The sequence below is a fragment of the Drosophila subobscura genome, chromosome O, assembly GCF_008121235.1.
Source record: "Drosophila subobscura isolate 14011-0131.10 chromosome O, UCBerk_Dsub_1.0, whole genome shotgun sequence".
NCBI classification, from domain to species: domain Eukaryota; kingdom Metazoa; phylum Arthropoda; class Insecta; order Diptera; family Drosophilidae; genus Drosophila; species Drosophila subobscura.
The window spans coordinates 23,941,241-23,955,906 of record NC_048533.1 but is presented as its reverse complement, the minus strand read 5'-3'; the positions used below and the strand labels follow the sequence as shown (position 1 = coordinate 23,955,906).

Here is a 14,666-nt window from a genome sequence, read left to right as displayed (position 1 = left end):
TTGTGATTCATTTCAATTACAGTTAATCACACTTTGAATTTGTCATGACGCGGCCATTTTGTGGTCCCTGCTCAGAAGACACTTCCTGTTATAATTATAGACAATGACCCATTACGCGCTCGTCAAACGGAATTTCCGATGCAGCTTACTTTTTATGAATGGTTCTACGGTTTAGATTGATTTCATTCGGCCATGAAAATGTCAGGGTCTTCATTGAGGAAGATCCATAAACGTAAAAAAATGCGTGTAGGATGGATTTGGGCAAAGAAAAGATAAAGATTTGGATGGGTAAATGAAATTAATTGGAAAGCTTTTGTTATTCTAGACTTCTTTATCTAACTGAAATCTGAATAGACTTTACAGTTTTTGAGGAATTTAGTTTGTCATCTCATACGATTTTTGTAGGAATGACCCTTCATGAGCACGACCCAAAAAAAACAGTGCAAAAGTTTTCATTCAAAACATGAATTTCTGAGAATTTGCATGTAAAATGGAAATAGTTAGTACTAGTTATTTTCAATATGCACTTTACTCTCAATCAATTACATTGCAATTTTGTAATTAAATAAAAATGTTAAAAATGTTAACTACTTTTAATTCGTGACACATTTTTTATAGTTAGTAAAACCCCCCGTTTACTTTTACACCAAAACTATCAACTAATGACCAGCAAACGTAGTGCATTATCAGCTTTGGTGGCTGATAAGAATAAGTTTCGAAATTCCAGTCATTAGTCGTGTTTTAGGCCCCATTGTCGTGGCATGTAGGATGTGAACAATTTTAAATTTGTTTTACACATGTACAGGTGGTGGAGACACCTGGCGACAAAGCTGCTAACAACATAATGTTAACTAGTACCAACAGAACAATATAACAGCGATCGAACAGAAAGCTCTTTCATTCTTCGCTCCCTCTCTGTCTCTTCCAGTATCAGCATACATTTCTCTCACGCACTATCACTTTCGTTCTCTCGCAGTTTGCTTATCAGCACTGGAATACTACTCTATGGGGGTCCGGGCTCCCCAACACATCCCATCCAATTTCAGTTCTTAGTCGAACGGCAACCGGCGGCGGCTTTCTCTTCTCGTGCTCATTCAGTGATACGCTTCCCCTTTTAATCAATGAAAATGCTCCGCTGCTTTTCGCACTCGGAGACGAGATTCGCGGCCCTGCTCGTTGCGCAGACACGCCCACAGCGGAGCTATCACAGTGAAAAGGGCGTCTGGGGTTATAAGCCGATTCCCAAGCGCGACTATCAAGGTAATCTCCAGTGCCGGCCCGCAAGTGTTGCCAAGACTTCAAATATAAAACTTCCATCCATCCATGAAGATAGCCATCGCATCGATAAGGAGAACCTCGTTCAACAAAAACAAATAAACAAAAGAGCAGTGGAAATGTACACATCAACTAAAGAGAAAACTCTTTGCTTGACCGCTGCCCCTTAGTGAGAGCACAACACTGACCGAAAAGAAACCTCAAAACAACAAGAAAAACAGAAGAGAGCAGACAAACAATAAGAACAGAAAAGATGGGGAAAAATAAAAGATCAAAGACAAATTGCTGTGGGTAAACGCAAAAACCAGAACCAAAAGTCAAACAAAAACTGTATCTCAAACTCAATCTTTAGTGGCTGCTGCACATCGAACCTGTTGGAGCACACTTTGTTGTTTGCAACTTACATATGGCTTGTGTTCCGTTAACCATAAAAAACAACATCTGATGTCTTGGTAAACTATATTTATTGGCTTATTTGCTTCTTCTGCTACTCTTTCACTATCATGTGTTTCGCTTTAACTAATTTCTGCCTGTAAAAGCATGAAATCTGCAAGGTGAACTCAAACAAAATTCAGCTTCAGCTGCAGCTGACCATCGAACATGTTCGACACAACCTGCTGGAATTATCTCTGTAATTTATTGTCTGTGCCTCCGTTTATACGACTCCTGTTGGTTGTGGAATATTTCTTGGCTGGTTTTTGTGTTTTTTGCTAGTGGAATGTTTGTACCCAGTAGTCTTTAGATCGTCAGAGGTATATTGTGTTCCTTTTAAAAATATAAATCAGACAAAATTAATAGTCGAGTTTTAAAAACCAGAATCTCAATTTAAACGGGAATACTTTTGCATCTCTTCAACTTACTGTTTTATTCTCTATGCAACTCTTTAGAAAAAGGTATCCCCGTGGTCCCAATTTTGCACTCGATTTCTGTTGTTTTATGCTTTTCCTGTGTTACCTAGCCGTGCTAATCTTTGGTGGTTTGGCTTATCACTGTGTTTTCACTGTGAAATCTGATAAACTTGAAAATATATAGCCAGAGCTGGGGCTGTTATTCGTATATTTAGAGCTGCTACAGATTGTAAAGGCCCCCCAGGGTCCCCGTATCAAAGTGCACTAATTAAGAGTAGACAAGAGAGTGAACTGTTCCACCCAGCAGATAGAGCCTCATCCTCAATGCTCGCTCCGGGGTGCCTCTATGGCCGGACAAAATGCTCAAAGCTCGATGAACAAAAGAAGTGGCCGAAAAATTGAGACTCTTTTGTGACTGTCCTGCATCCTGTGTTGCGTACACAATTGAGGGCTTATCGACACCCTGGCCAGCAATGCTCCGCCTGGATTCAACTGCTCCGTTCTGTCTGGCCGTCTGTTTTCACTGGTGACTGGAACCAAGAGACAAGACATTGTCATTGACCGAATGTCTGCTGTGACATCCGTGCACAGCTCCTGTGCCTGCTCCTGCTCCTGTGTCCGGCTTAATTCACTTGACAGCCACAGCCCCCCAGTGAGGATTCCGGGATTGATCTCACTGTTTGTCATTCGTCCTTGTTTGCTTGCATATCCGTCAAGCAGGCCATTATCCTTTGGCTCTTGAGGCGCCACTCCAATAATATTTGCACGCCCGAGTTGAAATGTTGTCGCCGCAAATATTCATTCATCATTCGCCGTGCTCCTGTCCGGTTCTCGCCCACATTAAATTGATTTATCACCGAAATGTTGTGTGGAAATTGCATAAATTTATGTAGAAAATTCAACCGCCAGCTGCCGACAACCCCACGAAGGTGGGAATGAGCCCCACGCCAGCCTCTTGGCCTAAGGAGTCCTGCAACCTATGACTGCCCCTACGGAAGAGGTCCTGTAAACCCACGACTCGTGGCTTCAAAGAAGGTCCTGTAATCGAGTGATATGCGTCATCGCATAAATCCTCTAAGCAGGATAACACTTTGGCACGTAAACACCTAAACACCCAACGAGTTGTCAATGGCTCAACCAGAGAATAAAATGCCAAAAAAAAACAAGGCAACCAATAAAAATAACCATCGCCATTTCTCATCTGTAACTGGGGATTGGTTTTCCCAGGAAATAGAACGAATTTAAAATACGCTAAGAGGGGCGGCGCTGAGAATCGGAATCCATGTTTTTCTTTGGAGAAAACTCTTTCCCATCAATCGGAAGAGTAGTAGAGTAAAAGTGGGTGACCATAGGGAGCCATAACTTCTGTTCCACCATTAACTCTCATTTCTCTCTGCTGCAATGACTTTATTTAGCTGTCGAGGATTCCTATCGAGAAAGATTGTTCCACTCCCACACCCCTACTTATTCCCTCAATTCACATCCATATCACACCCATCATATTTACCGAGCAAACATCATTTGAAAGTACACAGACCCTGCCGTCCAAGAGTCCATCAAAATGTAGCTAAGCGTGAAAAGCAAAAGAATAAATATCATAAAAGTAAAAGGCCAATAAATTCAAAAGGCCGCTCACAGTTGGCAACGCGATGGCAAGGATGTGATGGCAATGGCAGCCAACGCAACTGCACGTGAATCCTTTTTTAAATAATTTATAACGTGAGGGGGGAAATTTATATTGTTTACGCATGTGTTCGCAGTCGGCGAAGAGGTGCGGGCGGCACGGAACGCACAGGGCAATGTCTACCGCCTGGTGGAAGCCTTCCGCCAGCACGGACACAAATTGGCAACCATAAATCCCATCAGCATCAAAGCGCCGGCCAGTGGCCAGAGGTGGGTGTAGGTCATCCTCCTCCTCCTCCTGCTGCAGGCTAGCAGAGGGAGAGGAGTTCTGCCAAATGTCATATTTTATTTTGTGTTCCCCTCTGGTTTCTCATTCTTTGTATTGTCACACGATGTCCTGGCTCTGTGTATTTGTCTTCTGCTTTTATGGCCCTGGCCCTGGCGCTGGCGCTGGACCCGGTCGAGCAGTGGGACAGAGCTCCAGGAATTAAGTCCCGCATTTTATGGACTGCAGACACAGGAGACGGTGCGCACCGCTGGCCTCTTAAGTGGTCCGCAGGTGGCCGAGAACGTGGCCCAACTGGAGCAGCTGCTCAAGGACATTTACTGCGGCAGTGCAGTCAGCGCCGAGTTCTCCTATGTCGAGGTAAGTGCCCCTTAGCCCCATCCTCAGGCGAGTACGCTGACCGAATACTGATCCCCGCCATTCCATTCCTTGCACAGAATCTGGAGGAGCGCGAGTGGCTGGCCAGCAACTTCGAGTCGCTGGAACAGCAGCACCAGCTGCCCGACTCCCAGCGTCGCGAAATCGCCGAGCTGTTAATTAAGTCGCAGGCCTGGGATAATTTCATGGCACTCAAGTTTCCCACTGTCAAGCGCTATGGCGGCGAAGGTGCCGAGTCCATGCTGGCCTTCTTCTGGCAGCTCCTTCGCGACAGTGTCCAAGGTGAGTCTTAGAATTTAGAGTGGGAGCTGGAAGAGTGTTTGTTCTGGGTCCGGGCGTGTTGGCTGCTTAGAAAACACGATTAGCGGGACAGAATATCGCGCACCCTACTCAATGTTCCCAACTTTGTGGCCTGACAGCCCAGAGAGGTGACAGCGAGAATCGAATAGCTGTGTGGATTGCCACCATTTATGCGTCTCGAAGTGTGGCAAAACTTTCGTGCCGTGTCACGTCCTCACACCTGGACACCCATCGAGACCCCAGCAACCACCCCATCGGCTGCTCGCATATCAGTGCACGCTTACTTAACCCTAATCTGCTTTGCTCCGAAACTTTCCTTCTTTCCACATGCAACCCCGTAACAACCACAGCGGATATCGAGCACGTGGTGCTGGCAATGCCCCACAGAGGTAGAACACCGCTGCAGGCGGCGCTCCTCAACATGCGGCCGGCGAAAGTTTTCCGCAAGCTCAGCGGCGCATCGGAGTTCAGCGAGGACATCGAGGCCATGTCGGACGTCATAAGTCACTTCCGTAAGTGGAACTTTTCCGCCACACGGCACACCCCTACGCGTATGCGTAATTTAATCAATTTCAAACCACCGAATCCCTTTGCGTTGTGCCTTTTGCAGATGTTTCCGAGCAGCTGGAGGTGCTGGGCAAACCTCTAAACTTCAGCATGGTGCGCAATCCCTCACATCTGGAGGTAAGCCGACAGCTCTCATGCCGCAAAAGTTTTCCATTTCATCTTTGAATCCTGAATTCAGGCAGCCAATCCCGTGGCCATGGGCAAGGCCCGCTCCAAGCAGCAGACACGTGGCGAAGGCGCCTTCGGCACTGGCAATCAGCCTTTCGGCCAGCACGTGCTCAACGTAATCCTGCACGGAGATGCGGCATTTGCCGGCCAGGGCATCAACCAGGAGTGCCTCAACATGGCCTATGTGCCGCACTTTGAGGTGGGCGGCAGCCTCCACTTGATTGTCAACAACCAGGTGGGCTTCACCACGCCCGGGGATCGTGGTCGGTCCACGGCCTACACCTCCGACCTGGCCAAGTCCATTCAGGCGCCAGTTTTCCATGTCAATGGCGACGATCCCGAGGCTTTGGCGCGCATCAGCAGCCTGGCCTTCCGCTACCAGCGTGAGTTCCGCAAGGACATCTTCATCGATCTCAACTGCTTCCGTCGTTGGGGCCACAACGAGCTGGACGATCCCACCTTCACCAATCCCCTGGTCTATCAGATTGTCCACCAACGTCAGTCGGTGCCGGATCTGTATGCCCAGCAGCTGGCCAAAGAGAACGTTCTGTCGGAGTCACAGGCCAAGGAAATGAAGGATAACTATATGCAATATTTGGGCGAGGAGTTGGCCTTGGCCCCCAGCTATCAGCCGCCGCCGTCCTACTTTGAGAAGCAATGGGCGGGCCTCCAGTTGGCTCCGTCCAAGGAGCTCACCTACTGGGACACGGGTGTGGATTACGGACTGCTGCACTACATAGGACAGCAGAGTGTCAGCTATCCCGAAGATTTTGTGAGTATAAGTGAAGGTTTATAGCAGTCCATGATCCCTAAGACTTTCGCTTTCGTTCTTCCAGAACATCCATCCACATCTACAGAAGACATTTGTGAATGCACGCCTGAAAAAACTGGAGGCAGGATCGAAAATCGATTGGGCCACTGCTGAGGCCTTGGCACTCGGCAGCCTCATGTACCAGGGCCACAATATACGCATCAGTGGCGAGGATGTGGGACGCGGCACCTTCTCCCACCGCCATGCAATGCTGGTGGACCAAAAGACCAACGAGATGTTCATTCCCCTGAACAGCATGGAGGGTGGTAATGGCGGCAAACTGGAGCTGGCCCACAGCATCCTATCGGAGGAGGCCGTGCTGGGCTTTGAGTACGGCATGGCCATTGACAATCCACAGAATCTGATCATCTGGGAGGCGCAATTCGGTGACTTTGCGAATGGAGCACAAATCATCATCGATGCCTTCATCTTTTCGGGAGAAAGTGAGTTTCAATCATTATTTCTTACTCCTTTTAATCTCTCTCTGTTTCTGTTCACAGCCAAATGGATGGAGTCGAATGCTTTGGTAATGCTCCTGCCTCATGGCTACGATGGCGCCGCCTCCGAGCACAGTTCGTGCCGCATTGAGCGTTTCCTCCAACTGTGCGACTCCAAGGAGACATCCCCAGATGGCGATAGCGTCAATGTGCACATTGTCAACCCCACCACACCCGCCCAGTACTATCATGTCCTGCGTCGCCAGCTGGCCAGGAATTTCCGCAAGCCATTGGTGGTGGTGGGTCCCAAGACGTTGCTCCGCTTGCCGGCAGCCACCTCCACGCACGAAGACTTCCAGCCGGGCACACTCTTCCACAATGTTCTGGGTGCGTAAATGTCAACCTTAAATTAGCGTAGTTTCCTTTATTAACAGTCTGTTGTCTGCTGCACCGTTTTAGGTGATACTAAAGTGGAGCCAGAGAAGGTGCAAAAGGTCATCCTGTGCAGTGGAAAACACTACTATGCCCTGGCGGAGGAGCGGGAGAAGCGTCAAGCCTTCGACACGGCCATCCTGCGACTGGAGTCACTCTGCCCATTCCCCATCCAGGAGCTGCAGGCGCAGCTCGCCCAGTACGGCCACGTGCAATGTGAGTTTTATATCGTACACTTTTCCGTACTCCTCTGCCCCCACTACTTATATGCTCTGCCTCTTGCCATTTACAGCCTTCGTTTGGAGCCAGGAAGAGCATCGTAATATGGGTGCCTGGACGTTTGTGCGGCCACGTTTTGAAAATTTAATTGGCCAACAGGTAAAAAGTCTTCCGCACACCCACAAACACACAAACAGAATAGCAGCAGAAAGAACTCACACAATCGCACTCTTCCGCCCATACAGCTCCAGTACTGCGGTCGCTGCGAGGCACCCACACCGGCCACCGGCATCGGCAAAGTGCATAAACGGGAAGTTGATGAGATTGTTGCTGCCCCATTTGAACTTTAGTTGAAGCCGGATGCTCCGTCTGCCCCACAGAAACCACCTAACCTCCTGCGAGTGCTACCCGTGCTTTGCCACAGCCTGTCCGTATATCACAAAGTACTTTTAGCTCAATAAAACTGCCAAAAAAAATATATAAAAGCTCGAAGGGATGTCTAGCGTTAACTGAACGAAGGTTTAGATACCCTTGGACATAAAAATACAAGGTGATAGTGATCGGTAGGACTTAGGACCGATTTGTTAGATGGATTAGGCAGATATCTTACTCTCCTTTGGATACTCTAATGTCCAGACCATGTCCAACCTTGTTGTCAAAATCATAGTATCCCCAACTAGAGTATGGCAGTACAAGTGCAGAAATGTAGAAAGTAGAGCGAGAAACGTTTACCGCCTTTCACAATAATTTATCGTATGGAAAAGTGAGCGTGGGCGGAGAAGGCACAAAACTTTAAGCCAAAAAGTTTTAATTGTTTGTTGCTGGCTGGTCCAGCCCTTGTGCCAGCCAAACGATTGTGTACATAATTTGCAGTAGCAGAAAAGTGCTGGCCCTGGCCCCATAATAATCCAAATGTCCTGCAAGTGTAAAGTTCCGCAACAACAAAAAAGCAGGACATAAAGCCAGAGAAGAAAGAGCCGAAAGAGCAGGACGAACTTAACCTACCGTAAATATTTATTATATGTTTATGAAACATTTTACAGACTTTCATTTTGGAATCGTTCAAGCAGCGAAGTGAACCAACTTATAAAAGAAGTACAGAAAAGTGTCATGGGTTGGTAATTATATAGGTTAAAATTAGTTGGATTAAATAGACTACAAATATAAAGTATACATACACATGGAAGAGACAGACAGAAGAGTAGAAGCTAGAGAGATGGATCTATGCGGTGCTTTGCGGTGAACTATGGCTGTTTGGTGGTTAAATAAAGTGATTGGTTTTAAGTGCTAGGTGTGGAGAGAGAGTACTACATACATATAAGGCGTTACCAAGGACCCTAAAGCGGATAGAAGGTCGAGAGAAGGTTGAGAGAAAAACACTAACAAAGGATTCAAAAGAGGCAAAAGTCTCATCATCATCGTCATCATCATCACGCTTAAACCCTATATGGCAGGCAGGCTACCAACGAAGAATCTATATGACCGGCCTGCCATAGACTTGCTCTAGAATGTTATAAAAGTCGGTGGACGTCTTATATGCAAAGTGCAGAAGTCACATCCAAAAGACCATGGCCACGCACACGGCCACCACCACGAAGGCGGCCTCCCGGCAATTGGCATTATCCCAGCCGCATTCCAAATCGAATTTGAGTGCCTTTTCACAGCAGAGTTAGTCGGTTAGTAGGGCTGATCATTAGGTGTGGTCATACGCTTACCTCCATGAGCTGTTGACCGCCCTTGTTCTCGCAGCGCGTCTCGCGCAGATCATCGTCATGGTCATCGCAATTGTGGCGTCCGTACACCTGGCAGGGAGAGTTCATGAACGTACGGAAGACGGTGTCGGTCCAGGTCTGCGATGAGCAAATGTACTGCCGTCGCTTGCGCTGCCAGAACTCGACCCATCTAGAGCAAAGGGATAGAGATTATAGCTACAAGCATGACTTCAGCACCTGTGTGAGAACTCTACCCCAAATCGCAATCGCAGTTGAGATCCGTGTGGGACATCTTCAGGTCAGTCAGGAAGACACTGTTGGGCAGATAGGGCACCTGGCCTGTGTTTGGATTTGGTATCTTCTTTAGGTTGCGATTTTTGTAGCGAATGTCCAGCGAGATATTACGCACTCGACCCATATGCTTGAAGAAATTCGGCGGCAGTGCTTGCAGCGAGGTGTTGAAGAGTTGCATGTACAGGTAGGGAGATCGCATGCCCTGAAACAATCATTTAGCATAGGAATATAGACAGGGACATCAGTGTATATCCCTACCTTCAAGATGTGTTCATTCAAACTACCAAACTGCGGGCCACTAAACGTGAGGTTCGTCAGCTTTGAGGGCAGATGTCCCTCCATTTCCCGCTGCAGATCGGTTGGATTGCCCAGCTGAAGGGTCTGCATCTCCTGTGTGGGACCCGAGCCCTTCTTCACGATGCGTGTGAATGGCTGTGGGGCCTCGATCCACAGCTCCCGAATGTTGTAATGATGCCGCAGCAAATGGGGAATGTTAAAGTGCTCCAGATGGGAGTAGGCCGTCAGCTTGAGGGATCGCAAATGAGGCAGGGAGTCCAGGCAGCCGTATTCGAAGTAATGCAGCCGGAAGTTTGATATATCCAGCATCTCGAGATCCTCGTTGACGCCATCGAAGCTGTTGTTGTTTAGCGAGGTGATTGGATTGCCTGACAGCATGAGGCGTCTGTGCAAATAAATAAAGAAACAATCAGAAGTGGAAAAGAATCCGTTAAATGGCTAAACGCACCTTAGATGCGGCAGTGATTGTGTCATCAGTGGTACATTTGTCAGATCATTGTTGGAGAGGTCCAGCATGCGCAGGTTGCTCATATTGTGGGCCAACTCCTGCGGGATCGAGGGCAGCTCGTTGTAGCCCAGTCGGAACTCACGCAAATACTTCAGTCGAATCTCTGGAACTGTGCTCAAGGAGACATTCTCCATGCCCAGCTTGATCAGTGAAGTTTCCAGGCCCATAAACGATTTGTCCATTACTTTGAGATCTCGATTGTGGGAGAGGTCCAGCACGGCCAGCCTGGGCATTGTGGCAAAGACGGCATCATCGATGCGCAGCAAATAGTTATAGGAGATGTCCAGATAGCGAAGGGACTGCAAGGAGATCTGTTAGATTGCTGCACGCATGGTTAAGGGATTGTCTTACCCTGAACTTGTTGGACAGATCCATGCTGTGGATGGTGGAGATGAAGTTGTTGGACAAGTGCAGCTCGCAGAGCGTCAAAGCAGCCAAGCTGGACAGCGATGAAGAGGGGATCTTCAAGAGCATGTTGTGCGAGACATCCAGTCTGTACAAGAACAACAAATTTAACCACCAGTTGGTGAAGTGTTTTTCCTTGCAACTCACTTTTCCATTCCACCATTATAGAAGAGATTGTCGGGCAGTCCGCGCAGATGATTGTGCGAGAAGTCAACGATGCGCAGGGCATGAACCGGCTTGAATATATCCTGTGGTATGTCACTCAGGTAGTTGTGGGCAAAATAGACCAGCTGCAGCTGCTTGGTGTTCTTGAAGGCATCAAAGTCCAGCTCATGGATCCAGTTATAGCTGAGATCCAGCCACTGGAGGTTGGGCATGTTGCCAAACACATCACGCGTGGTGTTCTACAAAGAAATATGATACATAAAAGTGAGTTCTTGGGATGTATCAGAGCAACCCACCATCAGAGAGTTGTAGCCCAAATGGAGGTGTGTCAGCGAGATCTCAGCGGGACGGAAGTAGCCCGGATGAATGATGGATACATTGTTGTGGGACAAATCCAAGATCTTGATGTTCGAGTGGTACATGCCACCTGCAAGCAAAAGTAAACACTTTGAGTAAGAGTAACCAAGAAGGACATTTATGTGCTACCATGCTCATTCCTTCCGCTCCAAGAAGAGTTGTACATCAGCTGCTTAATCTGATTGTGGCTGACATTCACATTCAAATTGGACAGCGTGCCGACCTGATCAAAGTAGTCAAAGTTGAAGTTCGGCAACTGATTGAAGGCCATGTCCAGGATCTCCAGTTTGGGCAGATTCTGGAAGGACTCGTCCGCCAGATTGCTCAGCTTATTTCCCCTCAAACTCAAGTACTCCAATTCATCCAAATTCATAAAGGCACGACGTTCGATCTTGTCGATTTTGTTGTCGTCCAGCTGCAGCTTACGGAGCGCCTCAAGATCGAAGAATGTGTGCTGCGAGATGGATGTGAGGTGATTGAAACGCAGCGAGATCTCCTCCAATTTGGTGTGAATGTCGCCCTGGAAGGTGCCCTTGAGGACCTGTTCGATGCGGTTGTCGTGCAGCTCCAGCATTCGTAAATTCTTCAAGAAATGGAAGCTCGTATCGCTCATGGTGCTGATGTGATTGTTGCTAAAGTCCAGCTCCTGCAGTGAAGTGAGGTGACGCAGCGGCTCAGCAGGCAAGGCACTGCCCGAGTAGCCATGCGACATTTTCAATGATATCAAAGAGTGGCCAATCTGTAAGAGATACAACTTTTAGCCAATTGCTTCCAAGAGACTCGCAAGGACCAACCTCATGGAACGCATCATTCTCAATGCTCGAAATTCCATTCTCACTAAAATCCAAACGCTTCAGACCCCTCACATGCTTGAAGGCATGCGATTGTATGCCCGAGAGACTGGCCCTGGTGATCTGCAGATCCTCCAGCTCCACTCCAAAGTCCTTAAAGTCATCGGGTCCCACGGTGGCAGAGCCCAGCCGGGAGATGGAGAGCGAGCGCATGTTCCGCATTCTGGTCATACTTTTTGAAAATAAATACAAAACGTTGTTCTGGGGTAAGGAGGGGTGTGTGCGGGAGGAGCAGGCCGGTGCGTGGGTGTACTTACTTCCGCAGGGTCTGGAGATTGGTCGGATCATTGCGATCCCCGCTGAGGTCCAGCTTGAGCAGCGTATAGTGCACGGCGTTGAAGGTTTCGGTGGGTTTCTGTATCTTGATTTTGTTGTCCCGCATGCTGATGACCCTGTTACGGAGGAGGAAGCAAAAGGGTTGAGTTGGTTCTGGTTATTACGCTGGCTTTTCCCTCTTCCACACATTCTTCTGCGGTGTGCAATCGGAATCGGAAGCGGGTCACACACTTAGCACACATTGGGGGAAGCCCTAGAGGCCGTTGACAATCGGATTAGACCTCTCCCTCTCTATCTCTGTAAAACAGAGGGTGTGCTGTTGTGCCTGACTCACCTCAAGACATCGAAATTGTTGAAGAGCTTGTGGTGCAGCTTGGTCAGATTGTTGCCGGATAGATCCAGGATCTGAAGGCTGTTCACGAGGCTGTCAAAGGCCTGTGGCGAGATGTTCGTCAGGCCGCAGTACCGCATGTAAATCTCCCTTATCCTAGCCGGTTTGAAGGCATCCTCCTGCCAGAGAGAAGCAGAGATTAGCAAGGGTCAAAGGGTATCTGGTTACGCACCTTCAGAGTGTGTATGGGATTGCCATCAAAGAAGGTCCGATTGACCGTCTCAAAGTATTTAAAGGAGTTCGGCGGCAGCACTTCTATATGATTGTACTCCAGATGCAGATTATCCAGATTCAACTTGGTGCTGGCCTTGATGTCGTACGTCTCATTGCCGCTCAGCGACCAGATCACATTGTGGGAGATGTCCAGGGTGCGCAGGCTCTTGAGTGGCCCCAAAGCATCGTAGGGGATCTCCGAGAGAATGTTGTCGGTGAGCAGGAGACGCGTGAGGCGCGGCATTCCGTCCACAAACACATTCGGATCGATCTCGAAGAGGTTGTTGCCACTCAGGTCGAGGGTCTCCAGTATGAGCAGCCCGGTGAAGCTGTGCGTCTGCAACATCGAGATGCAGTTCTCCCGCAGGATCAACATCTGCAGCGAGTCCTCCAGCCCGCGGAACGAGTCGTGGTGGATGTGCGTTATGTGATTGTAGCCCAGATCCAGGTGCCGCAGTTTCTGTAGGTGCCGCAGCGCCTTTGAGGGTATCTCCACCAAATCATTCTGCGGCAGTATGAGCTCCCACAGCGAACGCTCCAGACCCGTGAAGGCGTCATCGGGTATCTCTGTCAGATGATTGCCCGAAACCTTCAGCCGATACATGCCCGTCGACTGCAGGAAGTAGGGCTCGATCTCGCGCAGTCCCGTGTTCTCCATGTGAAGCATGAAAACCTAGGCCCCAGAGGAATCGTTGAGCAGTGAAGAGCCGAACAGCCGCTGCTGCACTCACCTTTGACTGGTTCACCATGCGTGGCAGTGCTGGAAATGGCACATTCTTGCAGTGTACAATGCCCAGATCAGTGGATGACTTGGAGCAGGTACACATCACATTGTAGGTGCAGGGCGGGTAGCGCGTCTCCTGCATCTCACGATCGAGCATCGAGGCGCGGGCCAGCGACATCCAGATCATGATGATGAGCGTTATGGTAAGGAAGGCATAGCCAAACTTAAAGAAGAACTCGAGACCCTAAAACGCGAGAGACGTATCAAGTGAAAAAGGATACACTGAAAATTAAGGAAGGGAGGAAAGATCTTTGGCTTCCTTAGAGCAGAGTTCCCCTTCATTTTCGCTCAACAGAAAGGGTTCAGGGGTGACTAGACCAACAGGATTTAAAATCTAAGGCTTCCTTTTTAGCCACAACAAAGAGTTAAAGCCCCAGCCCACAGTCTGTCACTGCACTTGAGGGGCTGCTACTCGGTCTAGCCCATAGAATGTCCTTTTATCAAGTTATAGCAGCTGGGAGTCGCACATTTGATTGCTTTCAACAGGATCTCCTGTTGTGGCATACACACCATTTTGTTAATTGGATTAGGCACTCGCGATAATTGGCATTTAGAACAGACTTAATTTGATTTGGCAGCCACTCAATTCCCACATGCGGTTCGGTTCCACACTCTCCACTGATGCTCTGCTTTGCTCTCACTGATTCCCACTGATTGAGTAATTCCTGCGCAGGACACTCGCGTCGCAGTTATCACTGCCCTCTGGCCAGAGAGTATTCAGTCCTTGGGCGCTCGCACCGATTGCTGCTCGACTTGCTGTTGAGAAACACAAGAAACACGTCCGAACCGTAGCGCGTTTCACGCACGTCTGACACATGGAAATCAATGGGCTGTGGGAGGTTGGCCGGCCAAGTGGCGTGCCCTGCTGCTAATTGGATTGTAACATATCGGGAATGCTCAGCGGCGCCGAGACGCCTTTGTTGCATTTGGCCATTGGGCACAGCACAGCAACGCTTTCGGTTAATTTGCTGCATTACTTTAGTGGATAGAGGATGGTCGCTTGTTTAGAATATGGCCAGCAAAATGAATACGCGAATAGGGCCAGCCAGCCAAAAGGGCGGAAGAGGAT

General features: G+C 48.6%; 2 protein-coding genes across 3 annotated transcripts; one reads left to right on the top strand and one right to left on the bottom strand.

Moving 5' to 3' along the window:
- Nucleotides 1–1,039: 1,039 nt before the first annotated feature.
- LOC117897598 (probable 2-oxoglutarate dehydrogenase E1 component DHKTD1 homolog, mitochondrial) lies at nt 1,040–7,829 on the top strand. Its single transcript, XM_034806556.1, has 12 exons — nt 1,040–1,260; nt 3,884–4,016; nt 4,215–4,392; nt 4,470–4,692; nt 5,061–5,222; nt 5,321–5,394; nt 5,456–6,217; nt 6,282–6,699; nt 6,757–7,080; nt 7,153–7,341; nt 7,418–7,503; nt 7,590–7,829. Exons 1-12 carry the CDS (start codon nt 1,122–1,124, stop codon nt 7,692–7,694), a joined length of 2,793 nt encoding a protein of 930 aa, XP_034662447.1. The 5' UTR covers nt 1,040–1,121; the 3' UTR covers nt 7,695–7,829.
- A 508-nt stretch (nt 7,830–8,337) lies between these two features.
- LOC117896164 (chaoptin) lies at nt 8,338–14,426 on the bottom strand. Of its 2 annotated transcripts, none has more exons than XM_034804239.1 (15): nt 14,108–14,426; nt 13,545–13,781; nt 12,773–13,486; nt 12,544–12,719; nt 12,191–12,325; nt 11,877–12,105; nt 11,212–11,821; nt 11,022–11,152; nt 10,708–10,964; nt 10,507–10,648; nt 10,096–10,454; nt 9,609–10,032; nt 9,311–9,552; nt 9,060–9,246; nt 8,338–8,998 (listed from the first exon to the last, which is right to left on the bottom strand). In XM_034804239.1, the coding sequence occupies exons 1-15, from the start codon at nt 14,108–14,110 to the stop codon at nt 8,897–8,899; spliced, it is 3,948 nt and encodes a 1,315-aa protein (XP_034660130.1). In that variant the 5' UTR covers nt 14,111–14,426; the 3' UTR covers nt 8,338–8,896. The 2 variants fall into 2 exon arrangements, with proteins under 2 accessions (XP_034660130.1, XP_034660131.1); XM_034804240.1 differs by having other exon boundaries at nt 11,877–12,096.
- Nucleotides 14,427–14,666: the final 240 nt, after the last annotated feature.

Coding starts and splice junctions, on each gene's coding strand:
- LOC117896164 (XM_034804239.1), bottom strand. Junction 10,965..11,021: donor TGGGCTACAACTCTCTGATG/GTGGGTTGCTCT, acceptor ATTTCTTTGTAG/AACACCACGCGTGATGTGTT. Junction 10,033..10,095: donor CAATCACTGCCGCATCTAAG/GTGCGTTTAGCC, acceptor TTATTTGCACAG/ACGCCTCATGCTGTCAGGCA.
- LOC117897598 (XM_034806556.1), top strand. CDS start 1,122: ATGAAAATGCTCCGCTGCTTTTCGCACTCGGAGACGAGATTCGCGGCC. Junction 4,393..4,469: donor CCGAGTTCTCCTATGTCGAG/GTAAGTGCCCCT, acceptor TTCCTTGCACAG/AATCTGGAGGAGCGCGAGTG. Junction 7,342..7,417: donor CCAGTACGGCCACGTGCAAT/GTGAGTTTTATA, acceptor TGCCATTTACAG/CCTTCGTTTGGAGCCAGGAA.